Source organism: Mus caroli, unplaced genomic scaffold, assembly GCF_978045245.1.
Source record: "Mus caroli unplaced genomic scaffold, Mus_caroli_1 scaffold_2, whole genome shotgun sequence".
NCBI lineage: Eukaryota > Metazoa > Chordata > Mammalia > Rodentia > Muridae > Mus > Mus caroli.
The window spans coordinates 145,103,203-145,115,639 of record NW_028227257.1 but is presented as its reverse complement, the minus strand read 5'-3'; the positions used below and the strand labels follow the sequence as shown (position 1 = coordinate 145,115,639).

The following is a 12,437-nucleotide window of genomic DNA, read 5'->3' as shown; positions in this document are numbered from 1 at the left end:
TGGCAGGCTTCAAAGCATATCAGCACACAGTTATTGAGCCTCAGTAACAGCCTGTCAGTGGACGCCAGGCTTTTCCTTTCACCTGTCACCAAGATGGCTATCTCTACTGGGTTCTGCTAGGGACAGTGCTCTGCTCTCTTGAGTCACACTGTCAATGTATGCTGCTAATTCCCAAAGTTTCATTAAGCCCATGCCGTCTCCGAGTGGCTACACCTGTGTCCTCAGGAAGGCTGGGGTGCTGCCTGGCTTGCTCCATGGGTTACCAAAGGACGAAAACGGAAACTAAACTGACCACTGGTAGATAGTTATTTGTTTTTTTCCCTGACAGGAAGAAAATAGAAGTGTCAAACTTTTAGCAGAAGCTGTAATTTACCAGGAAGAATTCTCCATTAATCTCCTTTCCAAGGTAAGCCATCCTCCCTGGCAATGCTGCCACATACAGTTGATTACGATGTCTTCAGTCAGAGCAGAGAAGGGACAGTCCATACTAGCTGCAGCAGATGGGAAATGCTCTAAGAGAACTTGGATTCGGTGGGTATTTCTCAGGCACTCTTCAACTGCAAGGTCCTTTCTTACCCCCAGGGTCTCAGAATCCTTGTAAGTGTATGTGAGGGAGGGATCCCGGTCTCATTTTGGTGGGTGTGGGGAGGATGAGGCACAGAGACTCAGCACTTGCCCCAGATCACAGGGCACAGTCTGTACCCCATGTCCCTTTGGAGACAGAGGAGCAGGTAGAGGAGCTATGACCCAGAAAAGGGTCCAGGGAGGAGCCTAGGACCAAGATACTAAACACAGGCCTAGATGCCTTCCGGGGAGTTTTGGGACAGAAGGCTTCTGTGAGGTAAGCAGGACCTCTCACAGGCAGGGTCTCCCAGCTTGGTCCTCTGGTTACCAGACATTCTCAGTGAGCTCAAATAGAGTCTCTAGAATGAGGGCTTATGAGGGCCTAGCCACTAAATGCAGAACTTACCTTCTGCCGTAGTGGGCAGCAGTATTCAGGGCCCAGTAACAGGGCAGCATGCTCTCGGGGGGTTACGTGTGGGACATGGAGTGTGACAGTGATGCTGTTCCCACCATGGAGCGCAAAATCCCCTTAAGCCTCGGAAATAGTTTGTCCAGTGAATGGGTGGAAGGGTAAATTCTTTAGTGGAGAGAACTCTGAGAATAAGGGCATGTGAGAAGCTAGAAATTTTCTAGGAAAAGGATGAAAGTTTGTGACCTTGGCTTTGCCGCATATCCTTGGGCATATCACTTTGTTTGGCTGGCTGGAAGCTACCCACCAGATAATGTCCTGGCGGTGGTGCTCCACGCCCAGCACTGGTGGAGAAGCTGAAGGCAATGAAAGCCTTCCCCAGTGATGGGGAATCCGCTGAAAGAACTGATCACTGTGTGTTTCTTTTTCTTTTTTTTTTTTTTTTCACAATAGAAGGAATCTGAGTACACATGATGGGAGAGAATCACAAATCATTCAAGCTCATTAGGAGCCCGAATAGAGCAGGATTTGAAATGATCATCCCATTTTCCCCTAACTACTGATGTCTCATGGGAAATTTAGGGACCAACTTTTTCCACTCCACAAAATTCTATTTATAGAATTTCTTTTATGTTCATCCTTCTCTGTGGAGGGAAAAAGAGCAGCTCCCCCACCCCCAGAGAGGTTTCTATAAGGTAAAAGGTATTCAAACAGCCATATTTATTTATTACAAAAGGGGAGGTGAGGCAACTATCTAAGCATTTGGGAATCGGGGAATCTATGTCTGTGCTTTAAACTATTCATGGTTTTCAGGGCTGCAGAGAAGAAGTGCAGAAGGCTTCTGGGAAGGAGTGGTCACAGAGGGACAGTTTCAAAGTCACCAAGGAGTTAATGAGAGAGGGGAAAGCTGTCTTCTTATACTTCTATTCTAGAACATTCTAACAGACCATGCCTCTTAGAGAGAAATCCCCTGCCGCTCTCCATTATGAAGCACATTAATATCTCCATACAATAAAGGGGAAGTGGGAAAAGAGAAAGGGAAGAACTTGTCCTTTACTTCAAAACAAGACATGGGATCAGAAGCAGTGAGAGTGGTGGAGCGGGGTTTCAAAGCCTGCTCTTACAGTGCAGGGGCTGCCATTTGCCAGGAATGAGCCTGGCTGGGGCCAACCGTTGAACCCCCAGCTGCATCCAGTGGAAAATGCAGGGTGCTATGAAAAAGGTGTCCTTGTGAATTACATCTGATGTCTCCCGCCCCCAGATAGCCATGTTGGTGGGAGACTAATACAGACACGTTTCTCTCAAAGAAGGCTGCTAAGCTGACACATCAATTAGACATTTCCTGGAGAAATAGAAGCCTCCACACCTTTGCAATTATTATAAAATAAAATTTCCAAAAATAAAAAAAAATTAATAAAAGGAGCTCAATTCACGGCGATGATATGTGCGACTATCACACAGCTCCTGAGAAAATGGCACTCGAGTAAGGCTGGTTAGAGCGTCTAGACAAGAGAATGACAGTTCGTTATTTCTCATTCTTGGAGGAAGAGAACAGTGGAAGACGCGGGTGGGCATTAGCATAATTCTCTCTGAAAACTGCTGATCTATGCGGCAAGTTCTGAGAGATGGACACCAAAAATAAATCTAGGCGACCGTTTATTATTTTCTTCCCTTCTCCTTCTCTTCAAGGAGTGTGGAGAGACAGAGAGAGAGTGGGTAGCAGATACGGAAGGTGAGTTCAACTTCGGGTGTCTGTGTGGGAGCCGTGATAGAAGCGTGCAGTGTGTTAGGAATATGTCTGCTTCGAGGCGCTCCTGTGAAGGGCACTTGGTTCAATTCGGCATATGGCATAAATATTATTAATTCATAACGAAGTAACATTTAAACCAAAGTGGAAAGGAGAGAGATGGAGAACAGTCGTTAGCAGGTGGTGAAATTTAATCCGCAAGACTGAACATACCCAGATAAATTGGAAAGCAGAGAATTATCATATTTTGCTATTAAGTTGCCGTTGGGGTTTCTTGGGACGCCTTTAAAGGAGGCGTCTGTTACCTAGTGCGGTGTTTCTCCACTTCCTCCAGCATCCTTGATTAGGGCAGGCGTTTGCTGGGTAGCCTCGTTGTCTGGGTCCATCTGCTCGAGCTGCTTCTTGGCCACCTGAAGGTGCTCTTTTCCTGCCACATTCTGCTGCAGCTCACTGAAGGCTGGGCTGGCCACAGATGGGAAGTGGCGGCTGCGGAACCTAACAGTTCCTAACCTTGGAAAAATTGGTTTCTCATGCAAATGCCGCTTGCTGGTGATGGCGAGACTCACAAAACCTGTCATGTCAGGTAGCTTTGTGAGAATATTTTGCCATTAGTCCATTCTGACCTGAGGGTTTTTATTAGAAACATTCTTAATTCTGTTTTCTCTTCAGGATTGTGTGAAATGTGGAGTTCTTCTTAAGGGTGTGTCCTGGGCTCTCAAACCAAGTGTCCCTTACTCAGTAGTCCTCTGTAGTCAGTCCTGCTTTGATGGGATCCATATATGGTTAAATACATTCTTTCAATATTGAGATTTTACATAAAAATAAATGTGCATAGCTTCTCTTGGAGAGGCCCAAAGCTCTGGTGATATTAAGCGTGCTAGTGACCGTTCCCTGAGACAGCATCTCCAGCCACTTGTCATCAAAGCCCGTCTGCACCAGAAGCAGCTGCGACTGGAGCCACCCTGTGTCTCTAAATCTCCTTCTTGTCTTCCGATTGAGTGAAATTTCCCCAGGAAACCTTCCAGAACCTCACCCAGTTCACAGAGCCTCAGGTCCAGCGCAGCCTGAATCACACAGCTCGAGCCATGCGAAATCCTTCTACTGGCTCTCCTTACTGCCTTGGTGGTGTGCTTGTTTACTGCTCACCCAATGACAGCCAGTAGTAGGGCAGACCTTGCCTCCTCCATGAGGCCACCATGGATTCCAGCAGGTGGATAAAACTTGGCTCTTCTTATTTCTAGCTCTCAGCTCTGTTGGGGGAGTCCCAGGGAAAGGAAGGGCTTTTTCAACTTGTCCTTGAACATCCTAGGCAGCTTCTTGGGCAGAAATGGGTGTGGGGCAGATGTCCTAGGATCTGTGTCCTCATGTGTTCTGACAGTTCGCCACATGAAAGCTGGACTAGGACTTCGGTCCCTTAGGTTTTCAGTGGAGACGTCTGTGCCACTGTGCAGGAGCTGAGCAGGCCTAGGGCATTCTTGCCTTTGCTCTGGGGAGTCCAGGCCATGCAAATGAAGCACAGCAGCTTGCCCACCTCGCTTCTATCCTTATGTGCTTCCACAAGCCCTCAGATTAGGGTCCTCTATGCTCCACAGCTCAAATAAGAATCACCAAGAAGTAGAGAATGCCTAGCTATTTGCCTTCTCTTTTTCACTGTGATGAGACAGCGGTATTTATACATTTTAAAAGAAACACACACACACACACACACAACCTCTAGGGGCCAACAAGAAGGCTCAAAGGATAAAAATGCTTGCCATCAAGCCAGACAACCTAAGTTCAATCTCTAGGATCCACATGGTAGAAGGAAAGAACTGACTCCTGAGAGCTGTCCTCTGACCTCACAGGCATGCTATGGTGTATGTGCACCTAAACTCTCTCTCCTCTCTCTCTCTCTCTCTCTCTCTCTCTCTCTCTCTCTCTCTCTCTCTCTCTCTCTCTCTCTCACACACACACACACACACACACACACACTGAACGAATGAATAAATATATACAAAGTTGATTTCCTGGTTCCCAAGTAAGTAGAAGTAGCCAGCAAGATGGAGGCAGGAATCATTGCATATAGCATCCAGGGTATCTTTTCGGGACTCTAATTCACCTAGTAGAGACCCGTGCTGCTACTGCCTCTTCCTTCTTCCAGTCTAGGACTCAACCTCAGCGGTTAGATTTTGAGCAGCCATCTTGTAGACCATAGGTAACCCTGAAGCCATCAGAACAGGCTTAGCATGGGGTGAGCAGAAATGAGGTGGGACCCTTGTGATCTTGTGATCATTCACCAGCCCTAGAGCCCCACTGCTGGCTTTTCTGTTCTAAGTCACTTGAAGGCAGCATCCTCTACTGAGTATCCAAGGCAAGCCCCACAAGAGGCTAAGGCTCATTTGGCAAACAGTTCCCTAGATCTAGGCCTTGGGTCAGGTATCATGATACACTATACTCCAGGCTCATAATGCCATGTAAGGAAGGAATGTTGTTCACATGAAGGAACTGGGACTTAGAGACTAATGGGGGATTTTCCAAAGCCACACAGCCAATGAACAATATATACGCTTGACTGCAAAGCCTATGCCATCCTTTCCGCCATGCTCCCACTTTGCAGTGCCCCTTTTCAAGCACCCTGCAGCCTGGACTTCAGGTTTGTTAACTTGGGAACAATATGCTGCCAAGATCTGGGTTTGCCGTCTTACTAAAAACACTAGACGACTGGTAGCAGTCTCCAGAAACCTTGGGCAAAACATGGCTTCCAACTCATTGTGTCTAATTATTTGCCTTCGTGAAGCAAACTGTGAGGAGTGTGGCTTTGAGATGCAGGGTAAGGATGTTAAATCCACGGACAAGAGGTGACAGCAATGCTGAGGCCTGTCAGAGACTTTTCCTTTTGAGGTGGCAATGCCACAGAGAACTGTAAATGAGCAGATCCCTGTTGGAGTCAGATCATGTTTGTTGAAGTGATCTAGGGTCAGCGGTTTGGTATGGCTGTCAGGTTTGAACCAGAGCCTGTGCAGATCCTGGCCGTGTGTGTGTGTGTGTGTGTGTGTGTGTGTGTGTGTGTGAGAGAGAGAGAGAGAGAAGAATATATACATTTTAAAAGATTCTTTAATCACTGTAGAAAGAAATTAACATTCATCAATCATTTGCCATATACTGGATGTTTCTCTGTGGTCCTGATTAATCCTATACACAACACACACACACACACACACACACACACAGAGGCATGTACACACGCACTCACTATAGGATAAAGACTCCCTCCAGGTCTATAGGATAAAGACCACAGGTCCAGGGATAATAATGAGCTTGCCCTGGGTTTTTATAGCTGGTGAGCTCTCCTGTGTTGCCCCACAGTGTTCCAAAGGGTGGAGGCAAATTGAATGAACCATGAAAGACAGACACTGAGAGGCGGATGCTTACTTTGTAGGTTATAGCAAAAACCCCTTTCTTATTTTATGTCTTACCTTTGAAATTCATGCAAGTTTTGTACAGCATGCATTATAGGCATGTTATTGTAAAACTAGAAAAAATGTACTATATAATTTATCAGATTAATTATTGAAGTTTTTACTCCAGAAACTCACTGTGGAGTGAGATGCCTTTGTGAACTCAGACATAGCCAGGTTGTTCCTACTGGGAAAACACGTGCTAAGAATAAGAAGCACAGGGCTTGTCGGAGCCCAAGAGCAATTACTACAAGGTGTTTAAGGACCTGATGCAGGGTAACCGCTGTGTTAGAATGGGGTTTGAGGATGTTGCCTGTTCTAGTTTTCAATAAAATCTTCTGACCAAAAGCAGCTCAGGTAAGATTTCCTCTTACACTTCCAGGTCACTTCCATCACTGGGGGAAGTCTGGGCAAGGACTCGAGGAGGAGCTTGATGCAGAAAACATGGAGGAAGGCTGCTTGCTGGCTCTCTTACTGGCTTGCTCCCAGGTTCTGACTCAGCTAGCTTTTACTACAGCCTAGGGCCACCTGCCTGGGGATGGTGTCCTGTACAGTGCCAGACTATACTCAAGATAGCCCTCCACAGACTTGCCTAAGGCCAACCTGATTTAGGCTTTCCTCTCAGGGGACTTTGGGTTGTGTCAGGTTGATAAAATTAGCTAGGGCATCCCCCGAGGACCCATGTGTTGGAAGCATGGACCTCATGCTGCTGAGGAGGTAGCATCTTTAGGAGGCTGAGCCTGTAGAGGCTCTTTAGGTCACTGGGCAGGTGCCCTAGGAGGGTACTGGTTCTTGTGGGGAGCTGAGCTGTTATCAGGTCGAGCCTGACTCTTACCTGCTTTCTGGCATCCATCACTCGGGACACGCTCTTTCTCCTGCACGTGCCTCTCTGGGATGCTATCTGCCTTAGACCCTCACCAAAGATCAAACTAATGGGGCTATGTGACTGAGTTTAAGCTGCAAACTAAAACTACTATAAGTTGTATAACCCCCTTTCTTTTCTTTTTATTATTTAATCTATTTATTGTATGTGAGTACATTGTTGCTCTCTTCAGATACACTAGAAAAGGGCATAGGGATTACAAATGGGGATTACAGATGGTTGTGAGCCACCATGTGGTTGCTGGGATTTGAACTCAGGACCTCTGGAAGAGTAGTCAATGCTCTTAACCACTAAGCCATCTCTCCAGTCCCCCTTTCTTTATAAAGGTATCCAACTTCAGGTATTGTGTCATAACAACAACAATAAAAATGACTAAAATTTTGGAAGTGCACATTTTATTTTGGTGTGTCTGGGTGTGCAGGGATGGGTACAAACACCTATGGATGTGTATATGGAGCCTAGAGGTTGATTTTGAGTGTCTCCCTCTACTGTGTTCTACCTTATTTTTGAGACAGGCTCTTCACTGAACCAGGAGTTTTATACTTTTACCTTGTTAGCAAGCTATGTCTTGCCCTGTTCCCCGTTCCTGGTGCTGGAATTACTATTGCATGCTGCCATTGTCTGGCTTTTATGTTGGCGCTGGGGATGTGAACTCAGGTCCTTATGCTTGTGCATAAAGAACCATCTCCTATTGAGTCATCCCCCTCAGCCCCACAAATGCTTGTTTTTAACAACAAACCTATGGTTTAAGTGTCATGGTCATAGTGTTCATCAACTCAGTTGACAAGAGTCTTCAATATGCCAGAATCACACACACACACACACACACACACACACACACACACACAGAGACAGACAGACAGACAGACAGACAGACGACAGACACACACACACACAGAGACAGACAGACAGACACAGAGAGAGAGAGAAAGAGAGAGAGAGAGACAGACAGACAGACACAGAGAGAGAGACAGACAGACAGACACACACACACACACACACACACACAAAAAGACTCTCCAGTCTATAAGATCAGTGCCAGCCTGAGATGAATACAGCCTCAAACAGGGTCCTAACTCAATATTATCGTCTCCCAAGAGCAGTCCTGGGTCATATGACCATCCAGAGGAGTGACTGAGGTCCATTCTGTCCAAAACTCATACTGGAGGAAGCTAGTCTCACTAACCTTATGAAGGTCCGAAAGCCAGTTGGTCCCAACTTCATCGTCCCCTTGATTCCCAGGAATCGGATGAACAAATTGGCCATCCTGTCCACGAGGCGCAGGTAGTTGAACTGCTTGGCATACTTGGGGAACACCTGCTTGAGGCAAATGGAGGGCAGATGGGCTTCAGGGTTGGGCTCGGAGTCACCACCGGTCAGGTCACAGTCCAGATCTTCCTTTGAAGTGAAAGACTTTTCCATCTGCTGAGACCTGAAATACACGAGGCACTCATGACTACTACCTTCCTCCAATGGCTTCCTTCCCTTGGGATGTACAACCCCCCCAGGGGACTATCGTTTGTGTGCTAGAAAACCGACTTCTGAGAAGTGGCTTGTCAAGGCTCACACAGCTTCTGCATAGTGGAGCCAAGGCTTGAACACAGGGCAGAGCAAGGACTGGAAACCCTGGCTTCCTCTGTTCTGCCATCCTGGCTTCCAAGATGGGAGACCTCCTCCGCCCTGCTCATGATTCAGGGGAGAACTCCATTGTGATCAGCCTGGGTCTGATTTCAAACTCCTACTTATGGGTAGTAATTGAATAATTAAGAAATAGAAAAATCTCATTGAGATTTTTTGGCAAGGAGCCATGGGCACAGCTCAGTGAACAACTTGGGAAGACACTTCCATTCCCCGGCCCCAGGCCGCAGATGCTTCCCTGTCTTAACTGCTTCTTTGGAGCTCGTATAGAAACATGAGGAGAGTTTTGTGACTCCTTAGCCTGTGCATTTTATTCTCAAATTATTCTGATAATCAAGAAAATGAGCAGCTACAGACTTCTACCTTCCGCCTCTAGCTGGCTATGGTCTCTCCCCTAGCATGACACAGTGCTTTCCCTGACCCACAGGTGGTGTGCCCATCTCCTTGATGTGTCACTACCAAATATTGACCCCATTACCCAGGTGGGACAATTCAGAATAAATGCCAACTCTTCCTCTCTCTCCATAGTCCATGCAATCACTCTAGTTCCCAAATCAGATCCACAGGCCAGCCAGCGTTCTCCCATTCTTCCCTGCTTGGACCAGAGCATCATGTGTCTTAGTCACTGCTCTATTGCAGTGCTGAGACACCATGACCACAGCAGCTTTTATAAAGACAAGCACTTAACTGGGGCTGGCTTACAGAGCAGAGGTTTAGTCTATTATCATTATGGTAGGAAGCAAGACAACATGCAGGCAGACATGGTGCTTTGAGAGGTAGCTGAGAGTTCTACATCTGGATCTGCAGGCAGCAGGAAGAGCAGGTGGCACTGGGTCTGGCTTGAGCTTAGGACACTTCCAAGCTCCACCCCCCCCCGCCCCCTGCAGTGACACATCTGGCAGGCTACACTTTTTAACAGTGTCTTTATGGGCTTATGGGACCATTTTCATCCAGGCCACCAAGCCATATTTCTGACTTTGTCCTCCCCATCCTCTGTGAGAATACCTGAGTGGCTATCATTTTACTTAATTTCAATTTTGAGACAAAGTCTCGCTGTGTAGCCCTTACTGACCCCAAACTTGTCACGTAGCCCAGGCTGTCCTAGAGTTTGCAATTCTTCTGTTGCTTTCTCCCAAGTGCTGGGACCACGGGCATGTAGCCCCATGGCAATCAGCATACCTTGTTGGGCTACTTCCTCTCTGACTTTGCCTTAGATGGTGGCCTCTTTACAAAGGGCTTCATCCTGGCACTCCTGCTTTCTTCCCAGGCTTCCTTGTTTCTAGGTCCTTACTGGGTAGTCACTTCCAGGCTTTGAATGCCACTCTTGCTATCTATCAGTCGGGTCATTGCTCTTGAGTTCCCAGCTCCCTCTGTCACTCACTGCCCCTCTCTCTCCCTTTTCCTGGCTCCCATCCCACCCATAACTAGGACCAAGATAACCATCTGCTGCTACCTACTGTGACCATTCCTAAGACCAAACCTTGAAAACACTGGGCATGGCCAGTAAATCCCATGAAGATCTGATCTAGGGAAGTTCAGTGCACATCTCAGGCTGCTAGACTCTATCTAGACTACTTCTGATGTCTCCTTGGCCACACCACCGATATTCTTTCACATCCCATTCTGCTCCTTAGATACATCTCTCTGTTCCCTACATGCTGCCATGATTCACAGGACAGCCCCTCAGAGTTCTGCGAGCTCACTGAAGGCACGAGTCAACTCATGTCTATAGGGTGTGGTATGTGTTAGGTTCCTGGGTGCAGGGAGTGGGGAGGCAGTATTCATTAAATTTGTTGCACCGTGGGGTGGATTGAATGAAAATGGCTGCCATAGGCCCATAGGGAATTGGCACAATTAGGAGGTGTGGCCTTGTTGGAGTAGATGTAGCCTTGTTGGAGGAGGTGTGTCAATGGGGGTGGACTTTGAGGTTTCAGAAGCCCAAGCCAGGCCAAGTGTCTCTTTCTCAATTCCTGCTGTCTGCAGATCCAGATGTAGAAGTGGATCCTAACTCTAGACTCAAAGCAAGGACAGGCAGGAGAACAGAACCAGGACATGGTGAAGGAAAAATCTCTTTATAGGTCAAAAGCATGGAGGGTCTGGGCTGCGACGTGCTTTCTTCTGCGCGTACAGACCCGAGTCCTTGGGAGAGGTGGGCATTCCTGGGATGTGCAGTTTCCCTTCAGCAGAAATGGCTTTGTCACTGTCACCTTGAACTTCAGACAGTAAATAAAAGCCTGGTGGTGATTTTTCACATGAGATGAAGTGTTTTCCCTGAGACAGTGGTAGAAAGAGAAGTGACGGGGGAGGGGTGCAAATTGACACTCTTCCCAGAAATCAGCCCTTAAATTACTGAACAAGGTCTGTGGCTGACATTAGAAGCTCTCAGGAAGTTTATAAAGGGGAAGGTTGGGAGGTGTGTCCTGTGGCTGCTGGATGCACGGAACCAGCTCAGAGGAGGACTCAGTCAGCATGCCCACCCGCTTGAGGGGGGCATCTCCTTTGCTGTCCATGTACCTCTGAGGAGGGGCCTATGACTGCAGCCTTGCTCCAGATGTGGAGACTGAGGCTGAACACAGCAGAACGTTAATCTCTGAGTAAATCAGGATTATAAATCAGTTCTCTAGCATTCTCTATGTCTTAGTACACCCTTATTCTAAAGCACGTTATGGTTCACACAGGGGCCACAGATTCTGAATACTATTGATTAATTTGTTTTTTAAAGTTTTTTTTTTAATTCATTGACTTTTTTTTTAAGCAAAGTCTCATGTAAAAGCAGCTGAGGATGGGCTTGAACTTCAGATCCTCCTGCCTCCGTCTCCCCACTGCTGGGATTACAGGCATGCATTACCACGTCCGGGATCAAATTTAGGATCTTCTACATGCTAGGCAGGCTCTCTGCCAACTGAGCCATATTGTCATCTGGGAGGGAACTTTATGTTTTAGGTAATAAACGTATTTAAAGCTTTTTTTGTAGACCTTTGGAGAGAAGTATAAAGGAATCAAAATGGTTCCTAATCCCACAATTTAAAGGTAGACACTAATAAAGTGTGGTTGTCTGTATTTAGAGTTAGGGTGACAGGACTTGTAGTTTAAACTCTTTTTGCACACTGCAAGCATGTTTCTTACAGACATACACATGGTTAGTATTTTTAATTTAATTAATTTATTAATTTATTAATTTATTTTTGTTTTTTTGAGACAGGGTTTCTCTGTGCGGCTCTGGCTATCCTGGAACTCACTCTGTAGACCAGGCTGGCCTCAAATTCAGAAATCCGCCTGCCTCTGCCTCCCAAGTGCTGGGATTAAAGGCATGCGCCACACAGTCTGTATTAAGTGAGACTGTAACATGGTTAATAGCTACTCCTCGGTTAAAGATTCAGTGGTCACATGACTTGCTGTCTGCCTAGCAGAGCCAAGCGTCCATCCTCCACCCTGGGTGATGTGCCTCCTCTCCCAAGTGCCAGATGCCACGCTGTGCTAGCTTTAAGTGGCTTTGGAGATCATTCCATCCAGGGGTATTTTTTTGTTGTACTTGTGTGGCACATACATAGAAGCAGCTGCGCAAACCACCTTAAAGTGTGCAGTTGAGTGGTGGTTAGGCTTTCCTGAGGCTTTATTACCATGGCTGCCATCTAGTTCCACAACATTTCACAACAATGTCATTTCAGAGAAGAAATCTTAATCCAGGTAGGCAGGATTGGACCTACGTAGCAGCAGGCTGTTTGAGCAGCACATGCCAGGTGGAAGCCTTCGTTTGAC

General features: G+C 46.8%; 1 protein-coding gene across 2 annotated transcripts in view; it reads right to left on the bottom strand.

Moving 5' to 3' along the window:
• The window catches only part of Ttll11 (tubulin tyrosine ligase like 11), a 237,692-nt gene that overhangs the window by 39,324 nt on the left and 185,931 nt on the right, over window positions 1-12,437 (bottom strand). For both annotated transcript variants that reach the window (XM_021156572.3, XM_021156573.3), the window contains one exon: window positions 8,227-8,472. In XM_021156572.3, the coding sequence (XP_021012231.2) occupies window positions 8,227-8,472 (246 nt within the window). The remainder of the gene's footprint in view (window positions 1-8,226; window positions 8,473-12,437) is intronic.